This window comes from Lissotriton vulgaris, chromosome 3_1 (genome assembly GCF_964263255.1).
Source record: "Lissotriton vulgaris chromosome 3_1, aLisVul1.2, whole genome shotgun sequence".
In the NCBI taxonomy this organism is placed as follows: Eukaryota; Metazoa; Chordata; class Amphibia; order Caudata; family Salamandridae; genus Lissotriton; species Lissotriton vulgaris.
Window position 1 is genome coordinate 2,093,408,396 of NC_141689.1, and position 12,741 is coordinate 2,093,421,136.

At 46.0% G+C, this 12,741-nt stretch overlaps 1 protein-coding gene across 1 annotated transcript; it reads left to right on the forward strand.

The window, feature by feature from the left end:
- The first annotated feature begins 385 nt into the window (after positions 1-385).
- Positions 386-1,345, forward strand: LOC147728851 (uncharacterized). The gene has a single exon (XM_086963352.1). The coding sequence runs from the start codon at positions 386-388 to the stop codon at positions 1,343-1,345; it is 960 nt and encodes a 319-aa protein (XP_086819478.1).
- The last annotated feature ends 11,396 nt before the right edge of the window (positions 1,346-12,741 follow it).

Below are 12,741 nucleotides of genomic sequence, written 5' to 3' on the forward strand. Positions count from 1 at the left end.
AATATACAACTGGGCGATCGCACACAAGCTGGTTGTGGAAGTCCTAGATGATGAGGCTCCGCCATCAGGTGGGCTGATAGGACTTAATCACCAAGTTGATAGTCTTTAATTGTTGTGCAACTTCACCAGTGTTAATTGTTATATCTCAGCACCATGCGACCAATAGGTTTTGTTGTTATGTAGATAGTTACACAGGGGGTATTAGCCTGTTTGGTCGTTAAACACTTCCCTCGGACCCTCTCTTACGAGTTGTTTTGACAGTATCTGGAGCAGCCTCGGCTGCGGGTCTTTGTTCTCTTTTTTAGCACCACACAGCAAATGTTGTAGTGCATTTCAGCTCACCCACTTCTCTTATTTAGTTGTCTGTCGGTTACAGTTTCTCGCTATGGAGGAATTTGGTGGCCTAGCATTTGACGATGAGGATCTCAACACCATTCTCAGTAACAACCCCAGTATATTAGATGACTTACCCTCTACCTCTACTCCCACAACAGAGGATGATTGGGTTAAACTTTTGAACCTAAAAAAGAATCACTCTCGCATCTCATTACACGGTGTGATTATGAACGAGTACCTACATGGCAAGTGCGCACCATCTGGCTTAATTGTCACCACGACACCCAGACTTTTTCTGAAAGATAAAGAATTCTTGAAAAATTGGGCTTTGATTGGATGGCGGTGCACCCGTGATTGGCTGGTTTTAATTATAAAAACAGCAAAGAAAACAGCGGACGCCTTATTGGTAGAGATCCAAGTTCTGGAGGGCCAAATCAACGCAGCTGTGCGGCCTGTGATCTATAAAAAGAACTTGGACGATGCCAACAAAACGAATAAGGAATATTATGACAACATCCTGCTTAACAAAGTGGAGAAGTTTAAAAAAGACCTCGCACGTTTCTCCATGGAATTGGCTTACCCCTACCTGAGTGACTCCTATGTAGCTCCTTCAACCAATTCCAAAGGCAGGAGATATGAGTCTAATTATTCTTCTTCGGGCTCGGACTCGGGCTCCAGTGATCAAGGGAACTCCAACACAGGCCCCAACACCGGGACACGTGGGGGTGGTTTCCAACGAAGACCCAACAGAGGCCGGGGTGGACAACAGTACCCCAACCCGGGACAGTGGTGGCCTCCAGGCCCATGGAATTATCATCCCGGGGCTATGGGCCCTCCACCGATGGGTCACCCTATGCCCATGTATCCCCCAAACCCGTCATTCTACTATGATCAGTCTTTTTTATGGCAGGGCCGAGGCAGGAACCGCGGCAAAAGGAGAGGCCAACAAACTGTGAATTGGGCTCCTCAGCCCAACAAGACAGGCCCGACAACAGGAGCTGCGACCTAGTAGTGAACCTGAGCTCAAGGACTATGACACCTCTTGAGAACACTGTTTTGAACAAAGGGCTGGGTTTTGTGCCTACCAATACAGGCGATATGTTCAAACTGAGGTGCGAGCTCGAAAGTTTTTATAGGAAAATACGTCTGCATTTTTTCTTCAAGACTACTAGCTCTAATATGAACAAGTCTAATAACATTGATCAAGGTGAACAGAATACCGGCCTCAGACCCAAATCGACATTTACTCCTCTGAACCACCAAGTACCAGCAAATGTCTTAGCTTATGAACAAGCAGTGACACACGAGGTCACCAACATCGAACAACGACGGAAGACTTTTCATAACATGTCCAACTTAGAGAAATCAGCGCTTTCTGCTCTGTCTAATGACAGGTCTCTGACTATTAAGCCGGCTGACAAGGGTGGAGCCATAGTGCTACAAGACACTACAACCTATCATCAAGAATGTCAACGACAACTTAATGACACTAAATCCTACCGTCTCCTTATCGAAGACCCAACTCCCAGAATCTCGAATGACATCAAGAGTCTGGTGGAGGAAGGAACAGCAGAAGGCTGGATTACCCCTCACGAAGCAAGATTTTTGACAACGACACACCCGGTTATTCCTTACTTCTACTGCCTTCCTAAAATACATAAGGCCCAGAGACCGCCCCCGGGAAGGCCCATTATCTCGGGCATAGGTTCATTACTTGAACCTTTATCTACCTTCGTGGATTTCTTCCTAAAACCTATCGTGAAGGAAACGCCGACATACCTACAGGACACTGGTGATGTGCTTAGACTACTGGCCGACATCGAGTTCAACGTTGAGACAGACCTCATGGTCAGCTTCGACGTTGAATCATTGTACACGTCAATCCCGCAGCAAGAAACACTGGACTGCATTAGGAACCTCCTAGAGGCTAGACAGATGGATACCATAACACCCGTCGCCTTCATCATGGAGTGCGCGAGGATTGCCATGATGGAAAACTTTTTTCAGTACCAGAATGATCTCTACCTCCAGGTGTCAGGGACCTCAATGGGGAGTGTCTTTGCGCCAAGTTTGGCAAACCTTTACATGCATCAATTCGAGCAAGACCATGTATTTAACCACAGCAACCCCTTCATCCATCAGGTGGTACTGTGGAAACGATACATTGATGACGTGTTGATGATTTGGAGAGGGACGGCTACAGAGGTATCATCCTTTCATACATGGTTAAACTCTAGGAATCAATTTCTCAAGTTTACCATGGAGAGCAGTAAAAACAAATTGGCGTACCTTGACCTCCAGATCTTTCCGGCAGAGGGTGGCCTACAGAGTGAATTGTTCAAGAAACCGATGGCACGTAATTCGCTCCTGTCATTTCAGAGCTTTCATCCTCAAGCACTCCGCGAGAATTTACCTGTCGGCCAATTTCTCAGGGTTAGACGAAATTGTTCATCTAACACCCTGTACGAACATCATGCAAAGGAACTGGCACTCAACCTGAAAGATCGGCATTACCCCAACCGACTAATACGCCAGGCACGAAAAAGAGCATTTAACAACAATCGTGAGGCACTCCTGCAACACCAGAGGTCCGAGACTGCCAAAGATCGGATGACTATGGTTCAAACATTCACTACATCTTCCAATCAAGTGAAGAAGACCATATTGAAGCATTGGAAAATCCTGAATACAGGGGCAGGGACAATACCTCGCCCGTTGTTTGCATTCAAAAGGGGACCATCTATTCGAGATAACCTGGTGCACACTAGACCTCGCAACGAAATTAAACAAACCACCAACACCCTCTGGAACAGCAGTCCAGTTCAAGGTCATTACCCTTGTGGGAATTGTGCTGCTTGCCCACAAACACGGAAGACCTTTACAATTGACATGGGCACGAACAGACCGTGGAGACTAACTAGGCACACAAATTGCAATTCAGAAAAAGTAATATACCTGATAACCTGCCCTTGCAAGAAGCAATATGTGGGGCATACAACGCGGATGATTAAGTCTCGCATCAGTGAACATAAAAGCACAATCCGCCGTAGGAAGCAATCTACAGGCCTCACCAACCACTTTCTGGAAGCAAATCATAAAGTTGAGGATTTGCTCTGGGTTGTATTGGAACAGCCATACATTCCACAACATATTACTGATGTCTCCCACTTTCTTTTTGTCAAGGAACAACGGTGGATATACAGATTGAAATCTGATGTCAATGGACTAAATGACAGCATTCCATGGTTGTCCATCTAAATATAACACTTGCCATTGGGTGCTCTTTGATATCACAATAAGGAGCGTTCGAGTACCCACATACCTGTGGCGCTCATTATTAGGCACCTATTGCAATCAATTTTCAGGTTCAAAAGTTGGGTGTCTATTGATCTACCCAGTTTCAGACTCACTAATAACAACAGCATTTTTAGACTCACTAATAACAACAGCAATTCTGATTATTTCCTTTATTGATCATAATTTAGATCTCCCATCGTTGATTTATAGCTGATGACAGCACGTAGGGGCCCAATTAAGCATGATAACATTTCTTTCCCCTGACTCACACTTACTCACTGTTGATTGATGTCATATAGCGCTCTTCACGCTACTTATGACTGATTATCATCTGTGAATCCCCACGATGTAGATCACGTCTTATGAGATCATGTCAGACACTATCTTTGTGTTAGTGTTTATGATTACTGTGCCGCAGGGTCCGTGTTGTCAATTATACACTGCTATGGGCAGTACAGAGCATGGCAGGCGATCGAGCCAATGCAGCAGTGTTTTCGCTCTCGATCTGTAATGGACACACTACCAACGAGCATGCGCGGTACAGCCAATCGAACGCGCTTACCTGCACATCAGCGCGCCCGTGATCCGGGTCAGTCTGCGCATGTGCGGGGAACCTCTGTCCTTCATAGCGCAACGACAGCGCATTTGAAGGACGCGTTTGCCTCCACGCTTGCCTCCACGCCTGCGCGCCCGGAGTCCGGGTCATTTTGCGCATGCGCGGGGGATTACTATCCTTCACAGCGCAACGGCAGCGCATCAGAAGGACGACCCAGCCGATCGTAATTATTCAATTAACAGCGCTATAAATACACGTAAGTCCTGTCCGTCGGTGCCTCCCCTTCGGCTCGTGATTCCGCCGCAAGGTACCGACGGACAGGTAAGAGGGGACTAGGTTTCTTGGAACCAGGGGTTGTAGACACTAGTTACAGTTATACCAATCTGTTTTACCAATAGAGAATTTAGCTGGGACACCAGCTCACCAGTTACTAGCAGCATTCACAAATGGCTGCATATTAGTCACTGGCTTTTGTCTTGGCATAACACTGTGGCAATTAAATCCCCCTATCAATAGAGAATTTAGCTGGGACATCAACCTCACAAGTTAATAGCAGCATTTACACACGGCTGCTTTTCAGTCATAGGCTGCTGTTTTAGCATAATGCTGTGACACTTAATTCCCCGTATGAACACACTGTTGGGGACCGCACACCTGAGACATTCTAGGTACTGGACAGTACAGGCCCTATGGACCTACAAGTCTTTGAATTGTCCTTCCCGCCTGAAGAATGACTCTAATATAGGGCAGACATCTTGCAACATTTGTAAACAGCATCATGTCCTATTGGTCCACACTAACACCGGTAGATATCGTGGGATAACCACTTAGCAAACCCCTTCAAAGGGTACCAGATACCTTAGTTGTCCGATGGGGCCATCAAGGACACCTGGTGGGTTACTGGTTACAGACAGATTAGAAAAATAGGTGGGTTTCTTTAACAACACACAGAGGTCGTATCCTTAAGACATGCATCTATTACAGAGATTGTCTTTGTATGTTTAGAGCGGTGCCTTATTCGTCCGAGCAGTTGCCGGGTGAGGTGAGGTCCACTTCCCATAAACTGATGGGTAAGTGTTAAACTTTTTGTATACTTATTTATTGTGTGATGCAACATAATATACTGTATATGTGACTATCATAGTTATGATGGTCCAGTCTGAGAGTATTTTATATTACCACTGGTCGTGCACAAGCATTAGCAACTTTGACTTTGCTTTCACTGTAGATGTAATCGTAAGGATAACACGCATTGTCTACAATGTTTTCTTTTCATTTCTTCCTAAACAGGAAAGACCTATTGCATCATCAGAACAATACTGAGAAGATGTGGTAGGATGGTTCTAATGTATCACTAGCATGTTTATTTTTCTTATTTCTTAGTTGAGCACATATGATAGTGCCCTTGCAGTAGCAGACTCTAGTTTGGCCCTGATGAATGCCAGTGACACTTCACAAGAAGGCAGAAACATGTTGGCCCTGTATAGATCTTTGTCTTGATTTCTACCAAGCAAGCTAGACAGTGATTATTTCACACTGTCTGTCCACTATTTTTAATCTGACATCCAGGTGAACACTATTAAAGGTCTTTGTTTGCCTTGATAGCCATTTTAATTCATTTCACTTTTTTCTTTTTTTGCACTGCACATATCAGTCCCACTATCTAGACTTACAATTTTGGTCACCATACCTCTGTTTTGTGATGCGTTGCCAATATACAACTGGGCGATCGCACACAAGCTGGTTGTGGAAGTCCTAGATGATAAGTTCAAGACAACCCACAGAAAGACTCAGTCCACCCACCACTGAGTAGCCCTGGGCAAAAGGCCCCAAAACAGCCCAAACATCGAAAATTCCAAAATTTTAGTTGCAGCAACTGTAATGCCCCAAACAAACTTACTTGTAAAATTTCTAATCCAACAGTGATCCAAAGAAAGTCAAAAAGGCCTCAAATCCAAATATCCAGCAGCATCCACAAAAAGTAATCCTTCCAGCTCCAGATCCAAATGAAAAGTGACCAGGAGATGGACAAAGCACTGGGAGGAGCCTGCTGAACAGGAACAGGAAGTTGAAGACTGTGGGGCACTTCCTTCCTCCCACCCCCCTCCCCCCCTCCCCAAAATGGACTCCTCGCTAAAAAAGTGCAGGCAAATGTCAACCTAAGGAGTTATTCAGATAAAAATCATCATTTCAAGAAGGTTTATGCTGCTTGCTGGTGGATTTCTTGTGCAGAATTGCAAATTTTATATTTTCGCTTGTGCGAGATTCTTGCTGCTCGCCGCATCTCAAATCTCGCAATTGCGAAGTACCGCGAGACGTGATCCGCCGTACTCGCGTTGACAAACTATCGCTGGCAAGCCGCGATGACGTAATCGCGCTCGCCAATTCCCGCGGGATCACACAGCAAGATCCAAAATGGCGCAGCACTGGCAAACTATCGAGAAAAACAACCCGGCAAACGATGATAAATGCCGCGCGCCGCAAAAATTGTATCACCAACGCCGCGCGCCGCAAAAAAAATCCGCTGCGTGCGAATTTGCGGATTTTGCGGGAAATTCGCAAATCTCGCGAATTGCGGATTTCCCGAAAATCCGCAAAATCCGCGAGCGTAACGGATTTTCCGCCCATGCTTACCTCTCACTCACCCCACCCACCTCTCAACACACAACACCATCCTCCCTGTGGACATGGGGGCCTGTTGGGAGTCGTAGTAGTGACCTCCCACTCACCCCACCCACCACCACCCTCCCTGTGGACATGGGGGCCTGTTGGGAGTTGTAGTGCTGGTCTCTCACACACCCCACCCACCTCTCAACACACACCACCACCCTCCCTGTGGACATGGGGGCCTGTTGGGAGTCGTAGTAGTGACCTCTCACTCAGCCCACCCACGACCACCCTCCCTGTGGACATGGGGGCCTGTTGGGAGTTGTAGTGCTAGTCTCTCACTCACCACCCTCCCTGTGGACCTGGGGGCCTGTTGGGAGTCGTTCACATTTTGGTGAGTATGTGGCCCACATGCATGGGTTGGGGCCTGGGAGATGTGTCTTCAAGGTTGTGTAAGGCAGACCATGTTGGTGTGATAGTGGTGCTTGGTTTGTACTTACCAGCCTCTTCTCCCTCGTCGATTCCTTCCAGGCTCTCTGGCTGCTTCTCAGTTGTGTAAGGCAGACCATGTCGGTGTGATAGTGGTGCTTGGTTTGTACTTACCAGCCTCTTCTCCCTCGTCGATTCCTTCCAGGCTCTCTGGGTGCAGTATGCCCAGCACCTTTTCCTCCCATTCTGCATATGGTAGGGGCTCCGGGGGTGTGCCGCCGCCAGTGTGGTGTGCCCGCAGGTGGTTTTTTGCATGGATGCCTTTGACCCTGGTTTTGAGGTCATGCCACCGCCTCTGGATCTCGTGCTTTGTCCTTGGCACGGTCCCTGACGCATTCACCCGACTTACTATCCTGTCCCACATGTGGTTTTTGGTTGCCACGGTGGTCTGCTGGACTAGTGTGCCAAAAATGTGGGGTTCAACACGGATGATTTCATCCACCTTGACCTTCAACTCTGTCTCAGTGAATTTAGGGTTTTTCTTTGGTGCCATGGTGTGTGCTGATCAAGGTGTGGGTGGAGTGGGTTGGGATGTGCAGGTGTGTGGTGTGTAGGAATGGTGTGGTGGGTGTTTGTGTGGTGGGTGTGTTTGTGTGCTGATTGTATGTGTGAAATTTGTGTCTGCTGTTCGTCCTATTGAGCCTCTTGCTAGCAGCTATGCTGTGATGCAAAGGATTGTGGTAGTGGGTGGGAATCATTTTATACTCTGTGTCGTGGTTGTGTCCCAATGGTTGTTGCCAGTCAGGTGCTAGGTGGGTGTGTTGACTTGTGTGGATTTGTAGGTGCTTGGGGGGTGTCATTGTGGCTTGTGATTGGTGTGGGTGTTTCAGGTAGGTGGTTGTCCTGTTTAGTGTGTTTTGTATTTACTTCCATCAGCCATTTTGAAATTGGTTTGACGGTAGGGATGGTGTTCGTGTTGGCCTTCCGCTGGGATGCTCCGTTTATCGTTGCATTGTTTCCGCTGCGGTCGTGGATGGAGGTGAGTTCCGTAGGACTGGCGGCGTCATCATAATCGCGGGCACGGAGCCTCCGCAGGTATTGCGGTGGCTGTGCCAGTTCCCGCGGTCATGTTCGTCTGCGACGGGCGGTGTTTCTTAGGTTCCATCCGCTTGCGGCGGTCTCAGGTGTACTTCGTCCGCCGCGGACGGAGTTTGATGTGGTCCGTCCGCCGCGGTCGGAGTTTCGTTACATTATTATCCTAATCGCAACGGCGGTTTATCCGCAGAGCGGTCAGGAGTATGTTGGCTGCTTCCTTGGCGGACGGAACCCGTTTCCGTCCGCGATCCTAATCGGCTCCTAAATTCGAATTTCTACCTGAGTCAGTTAGGAATAGGATTATAAGAATGTAATAATTTAACTGCCAATTCTAGCTATGAGAACAGGTAGCCTTCAATAGTAAAAAACGAAAATGGCTGTAAATCACTATTAGAACATGCTACACACATCAGAGCATGTCCTACCTTGTACTTACAATGCACCCTGCCCTTGGGCCTACCATAGGGGTGTCTAATATGAAGCAAAGGGAAGGTTTAGGGACTGGCAAGTGGGTGTACTTGGCCAAGTCGACATGACAGTGCTAGACTTCACATAGGCCTTGCAATGGCAGTCCTGAGACACACTTTACAAGCTGCTTCCGTGGGTGGCACAACCAGTGCTGCAAGCCCACCAGCAGCATTTGATTTACAAGCCCTGGGCACACATGGTGCACTGTACTAGGGGCTGACAGATAAATCAAATAACCCAATCATGGAATCCAATCAGTATATCAATTTTACCATGGGGAGCAATTGCACTGTGGCACTGATTAGCAGTGGCACAGTGCCCAAAGCCTAAATCCAGCAAAAACATATTAAAACAGAGGAGACAATCCGTCAAAAATGGAAGGGAGACTCACGCCAATGATGTCAGGTCTAACATATATTGATTGTGATTCTAACACATATGTTGTTCTATGTTATAATCAAATATTGATTGATGGATTATATTAACTTTTACTGCTGAAAGATTAATGCCTAATGAATAAAAGATGAAAGACTAAAAAGATTTGGAAAATAAAACACTTAAGGCCAGATGTAGGTGGCCATTTACCGGCCGGTAACGGCCGATTTCGGCCGTTACCGACCGGTAAACGGGATTTTGGGATGTAGGGGTCCAATTTTACCGAATCTGTAAATTTACAGAATCTGTAAATTTGCTGATTCGGTAAAATACCGAATCTGTATTTTTACCCATTTGGTAACTTCTAGATGTAGGTGGGACTCTTCTGAGTCCCAAAGGCCTTTCGGATTCGGTATTTTACCACCCAATCCAATTGGGTGGTAAAAAACCGAATCCAGGTGTGCATGCACATGTGTGCATGCACACCTATGCCATGTGACAGACAGACATGCCCTTAGGGCATGTCTGTGTGCCACATGGCACACATGCCTGTATTTGGGGTGCTAGAGGGTGTCAAAGTGACACCCCCTGCACCCTTGCTGGAATCGGTATTTACCGAATCGGTAAATACCGATTCGGTAATGCCCATTGATTCCTATGGGCTTCAATGCCCATAGGAATCAATGGGCATTACCGAATCGGTATTTACAGAATCGGTAAATACCGAATCTTAACGATTCGGTATTTACCGATTCTGTAAGACCTACACCCCCCCCTCTATTTTACCACTTCTTAAATACCGAATCGGTAAAATTCAGTATTTAAAAAGTGGTAAAATAAAATTACCTACATCTAGGCCTTAAACTTGCACTAATTCTCTTTATTGACAAAAACTGAAAGTCTTTTATGATTTATTGCTATGTAGATATTTGCTCCTCATTTCACTTTGTCAACCATCAAAGTTCCATACGACTATGGCGAGGGTTAATGAAGGATTATACCTGAATATAAAAAACTCTGCTCCATCAAGTGGTAGCAGGAGGATGATTAGTGTCACAAGAAAGAGGAGCTGAAATAATTTGCCCTAATTTAAATTGCCCAAATCCCTTAGGCCCAAATCCCGAACTGAAGACTGAAGAAGTTAAAGTTTTGAAGATGATTGCAGTGGTGGAGGTGTGAGTATTAATAGGGTTATGAGTCGCCATTGTCTTTTGAAGATTACGTTTTTGTGTTGAGATTATGTGTTTGTGTATTGTGAAATAGTGGTGCTTATACTTAAATGTTGAGCAGTTGAAGTTGGTATTGGACTCAAAGTAGTCTAAAATCCCAGGATAGAGCATTAAAATTGTGATGTGCTTTGCCTGCTAGAGGTATGTGGTCCAGATTTGTGAGGTTTCAGCGACTGCACAATTTAGATAGGGATTATAATATTTTGTTGTGCTTAGACTAATATTGACTGGTGTTAGTGGAACCTGTAGTGCCAATGGAAAGCTAAGCTAGGTGATTTCCCGCTGGTCGAGATTTCATTTGTGTGCATCAGAAGGTATTATAACCTTATTTCTGATTGTTCCTCGTGTGAATAGTCTACTTTGAATTCTTTAGTGGAGCAGGCAAAAGTTATTTGTTGATTGTGCTTCCTTAGATTTGTAGAATTGTGTGAACGGGGAATTGTAAAGGAGGGTGAACCATTGCAAGGAGTGAGGCGTTACATCAGAGTGTGCTTGCTGGGATAGATCAGTTGGTGTGAAGTGCATCACTGAGATGGTAAATGAGTCATTGTAATAGGTTTGTAAAAGAAGAATTGTGACGTAATGGGAAGAAATTAGTGCTGTATACAGAATTGTAAACTGAACAAAACATTGAAAGTTTTCTGAATTTGATTACCTTTCAATTACTTTAAAATGTTTTGCAATTGTTAAATGTTTCAATGTCCTTAGAGGCTTGATGAGGGGTGATATGCAAGTCCCACTTCAGGAAGGTGAAGAGACACCACCGGAAGGTACTCCATCTCATTACATTACAACTAATGTAGGGCTCCATACATGTTTGTGGCTTTGTCATTGGTGCAAGAAGGTCCATTTAAATTTCCACAATATGGTACATTCGATGTAAAAATAATTGAAAACCTACGAGAAAAGTTATATGAAATAAAGCCACCTCCTAGACCTACCCAGTATGAAGCATTAGATCATTGGGAAAGAGCAGCTCATGCCAAGGAGAAAGAAAGGCATCGCACTAGAGCAAAAAGAGTACTTCAAAATTAGACAGAAGTTCAATGCGTTGAAGGGCAGCAAAGGAGGATTTAGGGGTCCATTGGGATGGCGCATCCTGTCGTGGCAAGGGACCGTCGATTATAAGGGCGGAGGTCCCGTGTGCCGAATTAGGATGCACCCGCCACAGTGGCGGGTGCATCCCGCATTTTTAACATTGCGGCGGGCAGTGCTGAAAGCACCGCCCGCCGCATTGCTAAAAATGAATGTTGTGCGTTTCAAAGCACAACATGACAGGCACCGCGCGATGCCTGCCATGTTGTACTTTGAAACGCAGGTGCACCCCCCCCATCACCCTTGAAGCCCTCAACGGGCCTCCAAAGCAAAGACCGTATGCCGCCACAGGGAGGCATTCTCCAAAGTCCATCCTAATATAGCTGGCGGTGTCTGATAGACACCGCCACCATATTAGACCTTTTCCACCACGGTCGCAAGGCGACCGCGGCGGAAAAGCAGCGGACGGTCTTCCCATCTGCCGGGGACCCCCAGCCATCCTAATGTGGCGGGGGGGTCATTTCAGGGAGGATGGTGAACGGATTGCCCCCGCTGGGCCGGCAGTGGCTACCGCCAGCCCGGCGGGGGCATTCCGTCCGCCATCCTAATCGGCCCCTAAGTGTGTAGTCTAGAGAGCTAGAATTTACCCAATGATAACCACAGAAAAGACTAGAAAGAATCAGAAACAATTAAATGATGATGAGGAAACTGCAAATAAAACAGACGCTTATAGTTATTCAGGGGATGGCATTTTAAATGCTTTAGACAGTGCTACAACTGCTACTACTACAGTGGCTACAGCCCCTGTTGATCCAAGCACGTTAAAAATTGAGAGACCACTTCTAGCACTCCAGATTGTTCATGCATATTCTGAAATAACCCCTACTGTAATAGCTCCAGGTGTTACTGCTTCTGTGGTGACTGTTCCTGATCCAGTGTTGCAAGTTGTGTCAGCTCAAACATTGGCAGTGCCAGTTGTTGCAAATGGACCAATAAACATATTTCCAAATGCAGTGGAATGGGACAGAGTTCATTCCGATATCGCAGAATTCACAAATTGTTACCTGGACATCACCACAAAACCTTTAATCACTAAGTGAAGGAAGGAAAATTGTCTCCACAACACCAATTGTACAGGTTGAGACAGGATCATTTGACAGTGAGATTTTGCCCCCATGCTTTGAAGAATTTTCAGACAATATAAGAGTGGGAGAAACAAAGAGACCATCCATTAGTTAAGAAAGAGTAAGACCCTTGAACGTACCAAAATTGATGGTAAAATTAAGGGAGATTATTAGAGGATGACTAGACGTT